Here is a 15,555-nt window from a genome sequence, read left to right as displayed (position 1 = left end):
TGGCACTCCAGTCTTTCCAGTCTTGGATGCACTTCACTCACGCCGGCAACGCACTTGACATTCTCCTTCCCTCCAAGCCACAGCGCGCATCGTAACGTCCTGTTCCTGCGAGTCCTGTTCCTGCGACTGGCTCTTTCTCTTCTTTCCTGCCACACCCATTCCAGGCGCACATCTGGTCGCCTTGTCCCTCGGATCGTCACTCCTTGATTTCCCTTCTATTTTCGTTTCTCATCGGTTGCCTCACCACTTAACGCATACCTTACACTGTTGTCGACCTTCGCGACATCGCAGATACAGCTTTTTTTTCTGGTGGTCTGGGCTTCGGCTAATATGGTGGCGCGATGTCCGACGATTCAGCCAACAGACATTTTCGCGAACAGGTTCGCTCTTGGGGCAGCACGAACAAGCCCAACGCCCGCGATGGCGAGGTAGACGAAGAATCGCCTCTGCTCAACGGCAACCACTCCTCCGGTCACCATGACCAAAACGGCAATGGAAACGGCGTCGCCGAACACGACCACCACCAAAACAAGACCTACGGCTTCTTCCTCGACCCAAGGCATACTCCAGGCACCGACAGCGACAATGTTGCCGTGAGATACGGCTCTTACGCCTGGCACATCACCAAGGTCACTCTCCTCAGCAGTAAGTCGCCCAGCCGCCAGCCGCATCGTGTTGCTGCGCCTGGTAGCTAACAAACCATTTTTCACAGACTATGTCAACTTCCTCCTGGTCATGGTGCCTATCGGCATTGTCGCAGGCCAGGGCAACTGGAGCTCTACTGCCGTCTTCACCATCAACTTCTTCGCTATTATCCCGCTTGCCGCCGTCTTGTCATTTGCGACCGAACAGATCTCCGTGAAGCTGGGCGAGGCACTGGGAGGATTGCTCAACGCTACTTTTGGAAATGCCGTCGAACTGATTGTCAGCATTGTCGCCTTGAAGGATGGTCAGATTGAGGTCGTTCAGTCGTCCATGCTGGGCTCGATCTTGTCCAACTTGCTTCTGGTTATGGGCATGTGCTTCTTCTTTGGCGGCATTGTCAACATGCGCGACAGAGTTACGGGCCAAGGCATGGAACAGAGCTTTGCTTCCGCAACGGCGCAGACCACTTGCTCGCTGATGACCTTGTCTTCGGCTTCGCTGGTCATCCCTGCTACTGTAAGCTTCTCGCGGAATATGCATGTACCCCGCTCCTTAACTAACACCGCCTACAGCTCTACTCCGCCCTGTCTAAGGCTGATTCGGACGACAAGGAGCACAGCATTCTGCTGCTCTCTCGCGGAACTGCCATTATTCTCCTGACGTTGTACGTGATGTACCTCTGGTTCCAGCTCCGCACCCACCCCAACCTCTTCGATGCCGAGATCCAGCACCACCACGACGAGGAGCCTGAGGAGGCCCTCATGGGTCCCATCGCCGCCGCCGCCGTTCTCGTCGTTACCACGGTCCTGGTCGCTATCTGCGCCGAATACCTCGTTGGCAGCATTGACGACCTCGTTGAGAGCGCGCACATCAGCAAAAACTTTATCGGTCTTATTCTCATTCCGATTGTCGGTAACGCAGCAGAGCACGTAACGGCTGTGGTTGTGGCCATCCGAAACAAGATGGACCTGGCCATGGGCGTTGCAATCGGCTCCAGCATCCAGATCGCTCTTCTCGTCACCCCTTTCCTTGTCATCCTCGGTTGGGCTGTTCTCGACAAGCCCATGACTCTCCGCTTCGAGACTTTTGAGACTGTGGCCTTTGCCTTCTCCGTGCTTGTCGTTACGTACACCGTGCAGGACGGCAAGTCCAACTACCTTGAGGGAGCCATGTTGCTTGGCCTCTACATTATCATCGCCTTGGCTTTCTACGTCAGCCCCAGCGACGCCCTGGACAAGGCTTTTTCTACCGTCATGGGTTGAGCGATGAGTAAAATCATACGTTTTTCTTAAAAGTGTCAGAAGGCTCCATACACAACCTGGAACCTGAATTTTTAGAGCTCCGCCAAGAACCAATGACTCTCATATACCCAGCGGGACGTCTTGGTGGCGCGTAGCTAACTTTGATACCAGTATCAAAACATTCCGAGTCTGTCTTGCAAGACGAGGCTCCTGTTCGAAAGACTATCGTTAAAAAAGAGAGCTCGCTCTCGTGTGTGCATATTTCCTTGGTGTGTCTATCTCATCTGTACAATATTCAACGGGCGCGGCTTCTAGGGGGCGGTATCCAAGGTTCCTTCGAGAAATGGGAGAAATTGGTGTTTGCAAAGGCACAAAGACAGAAAACACTGGTTCGCGAGGTCCGCAGTATTAGTGCTCAATTGCAATAAAAGACGTCCATTTGGACATCGAATCAAGATTAACTTTTCTGGTCTCATTTCGCCTTTAGCACCTGGTATCTCGCCGGATACAATCATGAGGTGTCTATGTGTAATATGAAAGTAGACGACGTATTCAACATGGACCAACAATGCATTTCTCCCCATCCGACCATGCCTTTTACAACGTTGGCCTTGACATGGGCGCAATGATGCCCTGCTTCTTGAGGATGCGCGGCTTCGTCGCCTCCTGGAACGACTCCTTGGTAACCCACTCGGGACCCAGAGGCATACGCAGCGAACGCTCGTACTGCGCCTTGGACTCGTACATGTGAGGCAGCTGGGTAGCAAGATACTTGTCGTTCTGTGAGAAACTTGTCAGCAAACTGTATCGACACAACACAGGGACAGAAAAAGAAAATTTACCTTCTTAACGCGCTTCTCGCTGATGATGACCCTGTCGAGCTTGGCATCCTTGCGATCCGCCTTCTTCACGCCCTCGACCTTTGTCACGAAGCGGCCCTGCTGCCTCTTCTTCTCCCGCTGGCTGACGCCCTCGCCGACCCAGCCGCCCCACCCCGGCAGCGTGTTGTCGACGATCTTGTCGTCGTCCTCGGCCTCGACCTCGGCCTTTTCGCGCGCAAAGTCGACCACCACGTCGTCGCCCGCGAACGCCTTGTCCATCTGCGCAATGTCGCGGATCGCGAGGGGCAGGTGAACGTCTTCGCCCTCGTCGGAGTCCACGTCCTCCTCTTCGTTGGAGTCGTCGGCTGCTTTTGAGCGGGACTTGAGCTTCGGCGCGGCGGCCGTCATGGCTTGCGAGTTGTCCAGGTCCAGCACGCGCGGTTGGTGCGCCTTGGAGGAGGACTTCTTGCGCGGGCCCGAGGACCACGCGGAGCCCGTCGTCGAGGGCTCGGCGGTGATGGAGTAGCCTGCGTTGACGGCGCTGTTGTCCGGCACGTTGTCGTCGTCGTCTGCGTCCGCGCCGGCGGCCTTCTTGCTCTTCTTGTTCTTGGAAAGCGCGGGCGCGGAGATGGCGGGCTTAGCCGCTCCGCCGAACTTCTTGCGTCCCACCTCCGTCACCTCCTCTTCGTCACTGGCCTCGCCGTTGGAGTCGATGTCCCGGCGGATCTGCGCAATGAGCTCGTCATTGGCCTTCTTCTGCATCGCCTCGGCCTTTTGCATGAACTTCATCTTCATCAGGTTCGACGCCGGGCTGTCGTCCTCTTCGTTCTCGATGCGCTTGAGCTGCTTGAGCAACTTGCGCTTCTCGCGCACCACATCGTCCTCGTCATCGCTACCCTCGTCATCCTCCTCCTCTTCGGACTCGTCCTCGCTCTCGGAGTGGCCCGCGCGGCCCTCCTTGCGCTGGCGCAGCTCCTCCTCGCGGCGGGCCATGTCGTGCAGTCCCGCCCTGTAGTCGTCGTCCCAGACGGCGCGCTTGTTGGACGCGCCCAGCTTCGCCCACTTGGAGTCCCTGTGGCGGGCGCCCACGCGCTCCAGCGCCCTCCTGCGGTCCGCCGCCTCGCGCTCGGCCTCCGAGTCGATCTCGCCGTTCTCGGCCATGGCCTCGTGCAGCTTCATCTCCTCGCGCTCCTTCTCCTTGCGGTGCACGCGGTGGTACGCCTTGCTCTTGATCTTCTTGATGCGCGCCGCCTTCTTGGTCTCGCGCGAGGCGATCTCGCGCTCCCGCCGGCGCTGGTTGACGAGGTCCTTGAGCGCCTCCTTGGACAGGCCCTCCTCCTCCGCCTCCTTGCGCATCCTGTTCTCCTCCTGCTTGTTCATCGCCAGCCCGCTCTGCTGCATGATGGACATGATGGTCTGCTCGAGCTCGTTGCTCGAGTTCTTGGCCGTGAGCGCCTGCAGCTCGCGGTTGTCAAGCCCCTCGTCCGCGGCGTTCTGCGGCAGGGGGAAGACGAGGTGCTCCGCGCGGCGGTTGTGCTTGACCGTCTCCTGCCAGCGGCCCAGCGTCTCGTTGGCCGTCTCGTACGCCGCCGCCCGCTGCAGCTTGTCCTGCTGCCGGCGCGCGAGCGGCACCTCGAGCTTCTTGCCCGCGCCGGGCCGCGTCTCCTTCTCCTCCTTGGCCATGAGCTTCACCGACTTGCGCATCTGCGCGTCCTTGACGCCCGCCAAGCCGAGGTCCTTGAAGCTGATCTTCTGCTTCTGCTTCGTGGGCGCCGCGTCCTCGTCTTCGCCGCCGTAGCTGGTGATGAACTTTTGCAGGGCGCCGAGCTTCGACGGGTCGACCTCGTCTCCGTCCTCTTCGTCGTCTGAGTCGGACGAGGGCGGGCTGTCGGCGTCGGAGTCGGACCCTGAGCCCTCGGAGCCGGAGCCCTGGTCTTCCATGGACTCGTCGGATTCGTATTCGTCCAGAGCTTGCGCGAGGTCGATTGCGTCCTCGCCCAGAGATTCGTCGTCATCTTCGTCTTCTTCAGAGTCGTCGTTCTAGCTGCGGTGTTAGTGATAGCTTCTCCCGACCGGATATCTAGGTCGCTGCAAACCTCATTTTTGGCAGTCTTGCTACCTCTAAAAGAATATCCCTGAAAATCCTCCTCGTCGCTGTCGCCAAAGGCCTCGTCACTGTCGAGCTCCGAATCCTCGTCCTCGTTCACGCCGTAGTGCCATTCGTTGCCCTCGCTGTCGCTGCCATACTCCGAATCATCGCCCTCGCCGCCGCCGCCGGAGGCCTTGGCCTTCTTCCGCCTCGGCTGCTCCTCGTCATCGTCATCTTCGTCCTCGTCCTCGTCGTCCTCCTCGGTGCGCCTGTGCTTCTTTCCAGTGTCGGGCTGCGCGTCAATCTCCCGGAACCTCGGCGTCTTCTTCTGCTTGGTGGGAAACTGCTCCGAGGCGATCGTGAAGGCGTCGAGGGCCTTGGCCTGGGCTTTGGATTTCGACTTGCGGAAGTTCTTCGGCTGCTGCTTCGACGACAGCAGGGGCCGTCCATGGGATTGTCTTCCGGCCATTTTTCGTTTCGTCGAGAGAGGCTGCTGTGAGTGACTGCTCGTGTGCTCTGGTCCTCCCGTCTTTTTTCCCCATCCAAGAGAGAGCGCAGCGCACGACCATGGGAACTTTTTCTGCCGTGGTGGGCGAAAAGCGGTCAGCCAGAAATTTACAGTGGGGCAGCTCGCACCACTGGGCCGTGGCGTGGGCTGCACTGTGCTCTGGAAAACGGCCCAGGGTCGTTGCGTGCGCCGGGCGGTGTTCAAGGGTCTATGACAAAAAGGTGGTCCCACCTGCTGCCGAGGGGTGCCGGCGACGAACCACTAAGCCGTCCTCGATTTCCCATCCTCCAAATTTACTCTGATCAGCGCATCACCAAACAGCTCCCACTGCGTCGCAGCAAGCACCACTCACCCCCCACGGGCCCAACATGGCGTCTTTCGCACCGGGACTGCGAAGGCTCGCCCTCAAGGCGTCGCCTTCGCTGTTCGTATGCCGACAATGCCAGCGCCAGCAGCCGCAATGGCGCTCCTCGTCTTCCCGAATCCTTGACATCGTACGATCCCAGCAGCAGCAGCAGACCCGATGCTTCAACCAGACCAAGGCGCCTCTGAGCTTTAGCAGCAACGCCGTCGTCGACAAGACCTCTCCGATTATCCAGCAAGCCACCGAGGCGGCCAAGGACACCGTCAAGAAGAGCGCCTGGCCCGAGACGAACTCCAAGTCGGTGGCCTACTGGCTTCTTGGTTCCGCCGTCAGTGTCTTTGGTATCGTTGTCTGGGGTGGTCTTACGAGGTTGACTGAATCTGGGTATGCCTGAACCTCGACACAACTCCTCTGAAGCTTGAGTAACACCGTAATCAGCTTGAGTATCACCGAATGGCGTCCCGTAACCGGTTCCATGCCCCCTCGTAATGAAGCCGACTGGGAATCCGAATTCGAAAAGTACCGCGCCTCTCCCGAGTTCAAGCTCCTCAACCCGCACATGACCATGGACGAGTTCAAGAAGATCTACTTCATGGAGTGGTCTCACCGCCTCTGGGGCCGCTTCATCGGAATGTCCTTCGTCCTGCCGACCCTGTACTTCATCGCCCGCCGCCGCGTCACGCCCAAGATGGCCCTCAACCTCTGCGGAATCTCCTGCCTCATCGGCTTCCAGGGCTTCATCGGCTGGTGGATGGTCAAGTCCGGCCTCAAGGACGATCTCTTCGCTCCCGGCTCCCACCCCCGCGTCTCCCAGTACCGCCTGACCGCCCACCTCGCCACCGCCTTCGTCTGCTACTCCTGGATGCTCATGACGGCCCTGTCCATCTTCCGCACGCGCCGCCTGCTCGCCGACCCTGTCGCCGCCTCTAAGGCCCTCGCCGCGCTGCAGAACCCGGCCATCAAGACCTTCCGCCGCCTCTCCTTCGCCCTCGTCGCCCTCGTCTTCACGACCGCCATGTCCGGCGCCCTCGTCGCCGGCCTCGACGCCGGCCTCATCTACAACGAGTTCCCCTACATGGGCCTCGGCCTGACACCTCCCGCCAAGGAGCTCTGGGACAAGTTCTACTCCCGCAAGGAGGACGGCTCCGACCTCTGGTGGCGCAACATGCTCGAGAACCCCAGCACCGTCCAGCTCGACCACCGCATCCTCGCCATGACCACCCTGACCGCCATCCTTTCCCTCTTCGCCTACTCCCGCACCGGCCGCGTCGCCGCCGCCCTCCCCAAGGACGTCAAGAAGGGCGTCCTCGGCACCGTCCACCTCGTCCTGCTGCAGGCCACCCTCGGCATCAGCACCCTCATCTACATCGTCCCCACACACCTGGCCGCGACGCACCAGGCCGGCGCCCTGGCCCTGTTGACCGGCGCCCTGGTCTTGGGTCACCGTCTGCGCGTGCCCAAGTCCACCCTCGCCATGGTCCAGAAGCGGATCAAGGCCATGAACATCAAGCCTTGAATGGCATGTTCTCTCTGAGGCTAGCGTTTTTTCCTGAGTTAAAATAGCATTGATACCTGCATTATGGCAGCGATTTGGCATTATGGCATTATGGCACATGAACACAAAAAAGTAGATATGTATAACAAATGTAGCAACACGCAATAGGGGCGGAATGCGTTTCACGGCCACCCTTTGAGGTCTGGGTCATCACATCTCCTGTCTAAAACTTTTTTTTCATTTAAAATAGAAGCTCAACTCTAGACTATGGAATGTCTGCCGGATATCTTTTGTTTTTGGTTGGCACCTTCGAGTGCCCTCACGACTAGCAATGATGACAACATCATTCGTCTCTTGACATACCAGTCCATTCATCTATCGTGTTGATCCTCTACTTGTGGGCTGCGACATGTTCAGTCAGACATGAACTAGCGACGAAGGGCTGAATGAGACTTACCAATACCCTCCTCAGGGACGGGCTTGACACCAACGACCTCCGCGGCGGAGGCCTTCTTCTCCGCCTGCTTCTCCTCCTTCATGAAGGGGAAGGCAAGAACCTCACGAATACTGTAGTTGTCGGTCAAGAACATGACCATTCTGTCGATACCCATACCCTGCAATTTGTTAGTTCGTGGTCCTCTCGTATGGCTCAGGAAATAACACTTACCCATCCTCCGGTGGGAGGCAGACCGTACTCGAGAGACATGCAGAAGTTCTCGTCAATGAGCTGGGCCTCGTCGTCACCCTGGTCCTTCTGGTTGGCCTGCTCCTCGAAGCGGAGTCTTTGGTCGAAGGGGTCGTTCAACTCGGTGTAGGCGTTGGCAATCTCCTTCTTGCACACAAAGGCCTCGAAACGCTCGCAAAGACCGGGGATTTCACGGTGGTACTTGGCAAGGGGCGACATGACCTGGGGGTGGCCAAAGATGAAGCAGGGGTTGACGCACTGCTCCTCAATGTACTCGCCGACAAGCTTGTCAATCATGCGGGCGTTGGTCAGGGGCGGCGAGCACTCTAGCTTCATCTTCTTGAGGACCTTCTGGAGGAACTCGTTGGTCTCGGCGGTGTGGAGCTGGTCAGCCGGGGGGAACTTCTCGCCGGTGGCCTTCTCAAGCTCGGGAATCATCTCGAAGCGCTTCCAGGGGGCCTCCCAGTTGACCTCGTAGACCTCTCCGTGTTGGGTGTGGAACTTGGTCTTGTAGCCGCCGGTGAGGTGCTTGACAAGGCCGGAGACGAGCTCCTCGGTTGTCTTCATGAGGTCGTAGACATCGGCGAAAGCCTGGTAGAACTCGCAGGTGGTGAATTCGGGGTTGTGGGTGAGGTCGATGCCCTCGTTGCGGAACTGGCGGCCAAGCTCGTAGACGCGGTGGAGACCACCAACGACGAGCTCCTTGAGGTAAAGCTCGGGGGCGATTCTCATGAACATTTGCATGTCCAGGTCGTTGTGGTGGGTGATGAAGGGCTTGGCGGTGGCACCACCAGCAATGGGACCCATCATGGGGGTCTCGACTTCGACGAAATCCTGTGTGGTGTAAGTTTCAAGGGTTCGGTGTGAAGCTTGCGAATGAGTCCCAACTAACCCTGTCGTCAAAGTACCTTCTGATGTAGGTGACAATCTTGGATCTGGCGATGAGGATTTGACGGCTCTTCTCGTTCATGATCAGGTCGAGGTAACGCTTGCGGTGGCGCTCCTCGTGGTCCTTAAAACCGTAGTACTCGTCGGGCAGGGTGTGCAAGCAGGGGGTCAGGAGAATGAACTCCGTCGCGAAGATGGAGAGCTCACCCTCCTCGCCCTTCTCGATCTTGGACTTGGGTGCTGTCCTGTTAGGTGTTCGTTAGAATTGAGATTCCTATTTACCAAGTCACGCGACACGAACCTTCCGGGGTAACCAATGATACCGACAATGTCACCTGGACCATGTCAGCCTATGTCTCCTCTGCGTATCAATTCTGGTATTTACCTCGGCGAAGGTGCAGGTGCTGATCCTCGAACGACGGGGTGCCCTCGGCGACCTCTTGCGCCTGAGCCATGACCTGGACCTTGACGCCCTCGGCGCGGACATCGTAGAAGAAGAGCTTGTTGCCGGAGGCACGCTTGTTGTAGATACGGGCACCAACACGGATGACCTTGGACTTGTCGCTCTCGCCGGACTTGAGGTGTCCGAAGTCACTGGTGAACTTGCGCAGATCGTAGTCGGCTATATTCGTATCAGGTCCGTTCTTTCGTGGTCCGTAATGGTTCGGAGGACTTACTGTGGAACTTGTGGGGGTAGGGGTTGGGAGACTTGGTCTCGCGCAGCCTGTTCCAGTCCGGTCAGCATATAATTCCATGCAATTGACCCGGATATCAGACGTACTTGTTGATAGTGCGAGATCGGTTCTCAAAGTACTGGCTGGGGTCGAGGTTCTTCTCGTCAGCCTCAGCGTTGCCCTTCTTAGCAGCAGCAGGCTTAGGAGGGGCAGCGGCGGCCTTGGCGGCCTTCTGAGCTTCCCTTTCACGGGCCTTCTGGCGCTTCTTAAGCTCGGTCTTGGAGATCATCTCGCCGGTGACCTCGTCAAGCAGAAGCTTAGCCACCTGCTCGGTGGGGGGTTCGGGGGCGCTGGAGTCGGCCATGGTTGCGGATTGCGGGGTATTTGCCTGAAAGAGTTTGCCTTGTCAGTTTATAAAATCCGGGGGTGTTTATAAATGGCTGGTGTTCTCTTTCGAGGCTGATTGCGAGTCACCTCGGGGTCGGCTTTGACTCACCAAAAATCCTGCGTTTCGCGATCGAAGATGTACCAGTCAAAATTATTTAAAGTCGGGACGAGGGGCACCAGACCAGTGTATTGGCTGCAGCGGGGTAGTGGCGCACACTGAGTCAAAAAAGCAATTGCCCTGACTCACCGCCCTGGATGGAGGGGCAGACTTCCAAAATCGCTACGTGGGGGAGGGGTTATGCTACTGTGATCCTCGAAGTCGCACACTGTATTTTGCACGACTAGCCCCTGAGCCTCCATGCGACCCAACGTCGTCCAAACCAACCTAGATCTCCCGACGGTTTAATTTTACACATCGCCCAGCGAATTCGCAAGCAGCAACTGTGGAAATGAATTGTATGCCAGAGCGACTTCGTTTCCTGTGTGCTTGCTATCGTTGTTGCTGTCGTAGTTGCTATGATGATTGCTGTTATCATTGTCTTTCGCTGTTAGCTATCGTCTTCGTTCGTCGTCGTTGTTGTCTTTATTAAAGTCACTAAATACACAGGAAATACAGCCGCCCGGACGCAGAAAATTTAGGCGGTCTCATGAATTATTAACAGTTTTGGGCTTATATGAGAAGATTATAGCTGTAGTTGAGGCTATAGGAGGCTTCATAAATCTGCGGACGGACTACGACATCCTGTGAGATGAGCGACTCTCATGGGGTGTCTTGCCAAGGTTCTCAGTCTTACCAACATCTGAACGAGCCTTTATCGCTGATGTTATGATACTTTCCCCATGTTGGATACAGGTAGTGTTTTGCAAAAAGAATTGAAGCAAAGATCCAGAAAGCAAAAGTTCAGGGCAATCTGAGTCGAACCTGCCAGCCCCCTCCGCTAGCCCAAATTGGCGATTCTTGGGTTCCTCTTTCCGAAGTGCATCTATGAAAGAAGCTCCTGAAAGATATGGAACCCAACGCCTTCCCAAACAACCTGCATTGGGGATCTAGGAGGGCACCACCTCGTCTCCTGCACCACATGCGAACAACCCCTTTCCCCCTGAAAGATGTCGTCGTTGATTTTCTTCAACTTCACACTCCACACACTTACCGTTCGCGAATTCCAACATCAGCCACAACATAGGAAAAAATAATCAAAGCATCTCAAATCAGGATAACCTTCAATGGCTGACCCAAATAAGAAGACAACGGCAAGCAAGAGGACAAGGGCAAGAGCAAGAAGAAGAGAGGCCAAGAGGGCCAGGGAAGAACAGGCTAGGCAACAGCAGGCCAGAGAGGAAGAGGCGAGAGAACAGCAGATCAGAGAACAAGAGGCCAGAGAACAGGGCACAAAAGCTAGAAAGGAGTTTTAGGAGCCTCTGTATGTCCCCATCTGTTGTCGTTGTTGAAAAAAAAAAAAAAAAAACTGACCGATGTTCCAAGGCACGCGCTCCAGAATGATCTACGCATCAAGTTCCAGGCCGTCAGTAATTTGATGAGAGACCTATACCAGCAAGCACCAAACCCGTACGATATCAATGATACCAAGCGCATGCAACAGTCAGCCAGGCCAAGATGGGTCAGGACACGAGTGCAACTCTTTCACGCCATGATCACACTCAAGGCTGCCGAGGAGCCCCTTCTGGACTGCGCAATGGGGTACCGGGGTCGGATGACTGAGGACGAGTGGATCAGGGTGTTAGAACAAGTAATGGGACTATTAAATGCGATCAAAGCTGCTGGCTGCGACAAGCTGTACGCTGACCTCCTCGGACCGGAACTGGCAAGCCGGTGAGTTACGAAGCAGACTGTTGGGCAAAGCGGAAGAGAAACTGAGCGATTATTGATTGATACGGCTGTTATTCACTCTGGGACCTCTCTTCTACGGGTAGAAAGCGATGCTATTGACTGCAGACAAACCAGATAGTACTACGAATCATACTTCTTCATAATCTCCCTCAACCGATCCAAAGGCAGTGCTTCGATCGTCCGGCCGCAGAAACCGGTCATGGTCTCGGCAGAGCACAACACGTTGTAGATACTCTCCTCCGTCGCATCGGCCGCAGCCTCGAACAGTCCGTTGATGCTGGTATCGTCAATGGACTCAATCTTCAACGCCTTCGCCTTCCACGGATCGACCTCGCGTCTCTCCATGCTGATAGTCTGCACAGGGATGTGGTTGCCGGTGGAGAAGGCGAGGAAAATGTCGCCGGACGGGTTGTGGCCGTACCCGCCGACCCTCGACAGCCCGACCGTCGCTCTCTTGGCGAGCCTCTGGCACTGGATGGGCGTCAGGGGGGCGTCGGTGGCGATGATGACGATGATGGAGCCGTCCTTCTTGTCCTTGTGCTTGGCAACCTCGACGAAGGAGTCGGCCTTCTCCTTCTCGAGGATGCGGCCGACGGGGAACCCGCCGATGCGCAGGTGCGCCGCCTTGCCGTAGTTGGCCTGCACCAGCGCCGCGACGGTGTAATTCTTCTTGTTGCCCTCGCCGTCGAATCCTTCGACAACACGACTGCTCGAGCCCGTGCCGCCCTTGAAGTAATGGCAGATCATGCCCGTGCCGCCACCGGTGTTGCCCTCCCGCACAGGAGCATCCGTGGCCGTCTCAATGCCGTTGATAACGTCCGAAGGCTTGACGGCCAGCTTCGAGATGTCGTTCAGATGCCCGTCGAACGTCTCCCCGACAACGGGCAACAGGAACCACTCCACTTCGCCCTTCTCGTTGGAGTACTTTTTGATGGAGTACTCGTAGATGCCGCGGTAGCAGTCGCCGACAGAGAAGGAGTTCGTCAGGACGATGGGGCTAGCGAGCAGGCCCGTCTCCTCGATCCAATGCGACCCGGTCAGCTCGCCGGAGCCGTTGAAGCGGAAGACGCCGGCGTAGCACGCGTCCTTGAACCAGTTCTTGTGCGGCAGGATGACGGTCACGCCGGTGTTGACGCCCTCGTCGGTGTGGATTTCTTGTGTGGAGGCCAGGATGCCGGGGATGTCGGTGATGGAGTTCTTGGGGCCGGCCGGCCAGGTTCCGAGGTGGAGATTCGGGAGGATGTCGCGGATGCGGCCGCGGGGGGTTGATTGAGTGGACATGATGGTGTTTATATAAGTCAAATAGGGTATTATTGAGCGTGCTGAGCTGCCCTTTGACCTGATTGATTATTCTGTCTCTCTTCCATTCAATGGCCTCCGTTTTATACTATTCGATTTGCACAACGACATAGTCCTCATCGCAAACTCGTCGTACGAAGGATCGCGAAAACCTCCACTTTGGCGGATGAATCATCATGAACCATTGTGAATGATTGGTCAATTGGTCGATTGGAGCGCTCCGACTTGCTTCATCAGGCAGGTCGTGCAAGGAAGTGTTGCCTACCGGGGAATACGTACTCCGCTTGCGTGGATGTAAGTGGATGTCTCGCCGTCTTACTGCTTCAAAACGCGTGGTCATCCAGCGCCTGCCTGAATGTTTGGCTCAGGCTGGAGTAAGTAAGAAAACTGCTCCCCTCAGGCAGACGCATTCGAGATGCATGACGGAGACCAAGTCTCAAAAGTAGGGTCACTTTTGGAGAGAATTCGATCCATGTTAGTGTACCTCGGCAAACGGGCTCCACATCTAGATCGCTCGGTCGGCAAGTGGAGCCTCGATGCGGGGGAAGACGCCTCCAAACACTTCCCCCCGGCGTAGTCGACCATGGGCACTCCAACATGGCCTAGCCTGAGCGGGCAGCTCTGTGCGGAGGAGCCGCGGGACCTGAATCCCGACATCGCTCCCTTTCCACCTTGAGTTTACCGAGAGCTTCACATCATCTCTCATCTCACATCTGTCGTTCGTGATTCTCATATCTCGCATCCAGTCTCTATCTCACTCAATCTTGTAAGCCTGTCATCTGTACCATAGTGCTACACCTTGTATATCAGCATCTCATACACAAACCGTCCACAATGACGCCTTCACTCCGCGTCATCCCCAACGTAAGTCGCCTCCTAACCCGCCTCACGAGCTCTCATCTCACGACATCCTCCAGGCCGCGTCCCGCGCCGTCTCTCTTCTGAGGACAATCCAAGCCCACCCGCCATCATGCCCCTGCCACACAAACCCAGGCCACCACCACAACCACTCCCCGCTTAACTTCACCCCGCGGCCCCTGCGGACCTCCTCTCGCGGCTTCGCAACCCCGGTCGACCACTCCCAGAAGGAGTACGCCTTCGAGATGGCCGCCTCCTCCATCCGCTTCGGCCCGGGCTCGACGCAGGAGGTCGGCATGGACTTCGCCAACATGGGCGCCAAGCGCGTCGCCGTCGTCACGGACCCCACCGTCGACGGCCTCTTCGCCATGCAGCAGGTCCGCGAGGCCCTCGACCGCGAGGGCATCAACTACAAGGTCTACAACCAGACCCGCGTCGAGCCCAAGGACAGCTCCGTCCGCGAGGCCATCGACTGGGCCCGCCCCTTCGCCCCGGACGCCTTCCTCGCCGTCGGCGGCGGCTCCGTCATCGACACCGCCAAGCTCATGAACCTCTACTCGTGCTACCCGGACGCCCCCTTCCTCGACTTCGTCAACGCGCCCCTCGGCAACGGCCGCCCCGTCGACAAGCCCCTGAAGCCCCTCATCGCCGTCCCCACCACCGCCGGCACCGGCTCCGAGACCACCGGCACCGCCATCTTCGACCTCGTCTCCAAGCGCGCCAAGACCGGCGTCGCCCACAGGAACCTCAAGCCCACCCTCGGCATCTGCGACCCCCTCAACACCCGCACCATGCCCTCCGCCGTCAAGGCCGCCTCCGGCCTCGACGTGCTCTGCCACTCCCTCGAGTCCTGGACCGCCATCCCCTTCCACGAGCGCGTCCCCCGCCCCAAGAACCCCATCCTCCGCCCCGCGTACCAGGGCGCCAACCCCATCAGCGACGTCTTCTCCTTCCACGCCCTGCGCGCAACGGTTAAGTACCTCCCCCGCGCCGTCCGCGACCCGGACGACTTTGAGGCCCAGAGCGAGATGCTCCTCGCCGCGACGCTCGCCGGTGTTGGTTTCGGAAACGCCGGAGTCCATCTCTGCCACGGTATGACCAGTACCCCTTGAACATGCCATAGAGTCCCGGAAATGCTGACCAACCCCCAACAGGCATGTCCTACCCCATCTCCGGCCAGAACCCAGGCTACCAGCACTCCGGCTACAAGGTGAACTACCCCATCATCCCGCACGGCGTGTCCGTCGCCGTGACCGCCCCGGCCGTCTTCCGCTTCACGGGCGCCTCCAACCCGGAGCGCCACCTCGCGGCCGCCGAGGCCTTCGGCGTCGACGTCTCCCGCGTGCGCAAGGAGGACGCCGGCGCCGTGCTGGCCGACGCGCTGACAAAGTTCCTCGCCGACCTCGGCGACCAGCCCGCGGGCATCAAGGAGCTCGGCTTCGGCACGGAGCACCTGGACGATCTCGTCGAGGGCACCATCCCGCAGGCCAGGGTGCTGATGCTCGCCCCCGGGTTGGAGACGGAGCTGCAGAAGGAGAGGGAGCAGTTGAGAGGGTTGTTTGAGGCTTCTTTGACGCATTAATATGTTGGGTTGGATATGATGAGCGTAAATATGCATTGCGAGATTGGAAAGCACGCGCAAGCTAGCATGGCAGCACCAATTGGAAAAGAAATGTCACGACGATGGTGCGATGAGTCTAATTGTTTAGAGAATTGACGAGTGCTTAAATATGACAGCCGGCTATGTAATCA

The 15,555-nt window shown here is 57.7% G+C and overlaps 7 protein-coding genes across 7 annotated transcripts; 4 read left to right on the top strand and 3 right to left on the bottom strand.

Moving 5' to 3' along the window:
- Positions 1-341: 341 nt before the first annotated feature.
- On the top strand, positions 342-1,907 carry vcx1-1 (Vacuolar calcium ion transporter; the record flags this gene model as incomplete). Its single annotated transcript, XM_036634249.1, has 3 exons — positions 342-645; positions 713-1,161; positions 1,218-1,907. 3 exons carry the CDS (start codon positions 342-344, stop codon positions 1,905-1,907), a joined length of 1,443 nt encoding a protein of 480 aa, XP_036500081.1.
- A 576-nt stretch (positions 1,908-2,483) lies between these two features.
- Positions 2,484-5,265, bottom strand: CGCS363_v002399 (Uncharacterized protein; the record flags this gene model as incomplete). The annotated part of the gene is made up of 3 exons (XM_036634248.1): positions 2,484-2,666; positions 2,729-4,747; positions 4,804-5,265. 3 exons carry the CDS (start codon positions 5,263-5,265, stop codon positions 2,484-2,486), a joined length of 2,664 nt encoding a protein of 887 aa, XP_036498991.1.
- A 407-nt stretch (positions 5,266-5,672) lies between these two features.
- Positions 5,673-7,184, top strand: COX15 (Cytochrome c oxidase assembly protein COX15; the record flags this gene model as incomplete). Its single annotated transcript, XM_036634247.1, has 2 exons — positions 5,673-6,052; positions 6,107-7,184. The coding sequence occupies 2 exons, from the start codon at positions 5,673-5,675 to the stop codon at positions 7,182-7,184; spliced, it is 1,458 nt and encodes a 485-aa protein (XP_036498990.1).
- Positions 7,185-7,554: 370 nt separating this feature from the next.
- On the bottom strand, positions 7,555-9,774 carry cla4 (Lysine--tRNA ligase cla4; the record flags this gene model as incomplete). The annotated part of the gene is made up of 8 exons (XM_036634246.1): positions 7,555-7,565; positions 7,621-7,777; positions 7,831-8,682; positions 8,741-8,981; positions 9,038-9,071; positions 9,122-9,358; positions 9,414-9,460; positions 9,518-9,774. The coding sequence occupies 8 exons, from the start codon at positions 9,772-9,774 to the stop codon at positions 7,555-7,557; spliced, it is 1,836 nt and encodes a 611-aa protein (XP_036498996.1).
- Positions 9,775-11,021: 1,247 nt separating this feature from the next.
- Positions 11,022-11,632, top strand: CGCS363_v002396 (uncharacterized protein; the record flags this gene model as incomplete). Its single annotated transcript, XM_036634245.1, has 2 exons — positions 11,022-11,141; positions 11,273-11,632. The coding sequence occupies 2 exons, from the start codon at positions 11,022-11,024 to the stop codon at positions 11,630-11,632; spliced, it is 480 nt and encodes a 159-aa protein (XP_036498994.1).
- Positions 11,633-11,766: 134 nt separating this feature from the next.
- On the bottom strand, positions 11,767-12,927 carry BAPA (Beta-peptidyl aminopeptidase BapA; the record flags this gene model as incomplete). Its single annotated transcript, XM_036634244.1, has 1 exon — positions 11,767-12,927. The coding sequence occupies one exon, from the start codon at positions 12,925-12,927 to the stop codon at positions 11,767-11,769; it is 1,161 nt and encodes a 386-aa protein (XP_036498993.1).
- Positions 12,928-13,779: 852 nt separating this feature from the next.
- Positions 13,780-15,385, top strand: CGCS363_v002394 (Hydroxyacid-oxoacid transhydrogenase; the record flags this gene model as incomplete). The annotated part of the gene is made up of 3 exons (XM_036634243.1): positions 13,780-13,809; positions 13,863-14,895; positions 14,958-15,385. The coding sequence occupies 3 exons, from the start codon at positions 13,780-13,782 to the stop codon at positions 15,383-15,385; spliced, it is 1,491 nt and encodes a 496-aa protein (XP_036498992.1).
- Positions 15,386-15,555: the final 170 nt, after the last annotated feature.

Source organism: Colletotrichum siamense (genome assembly GCF_013390195.1).
Source record: "Colletotrichum siamense strain Cg363 chromosome Unknown KSG_Cg363_contig02, whole genome shotgun sequence".
In the NCBI taxonomy this organism is placed as follows: domain Eukaryota; kingdom Fungi; phylum Ascomycota; class Sordariomycetes; order Glomerellales; family Glomerellaceae; genus Colletotrichum; species Colletotrichum siamense.
The sequence above is the reverse complement of the archived record's forward strand: the minus strand, read 5'-3'. Positions and strand labels throughout refer to the sequence as shown.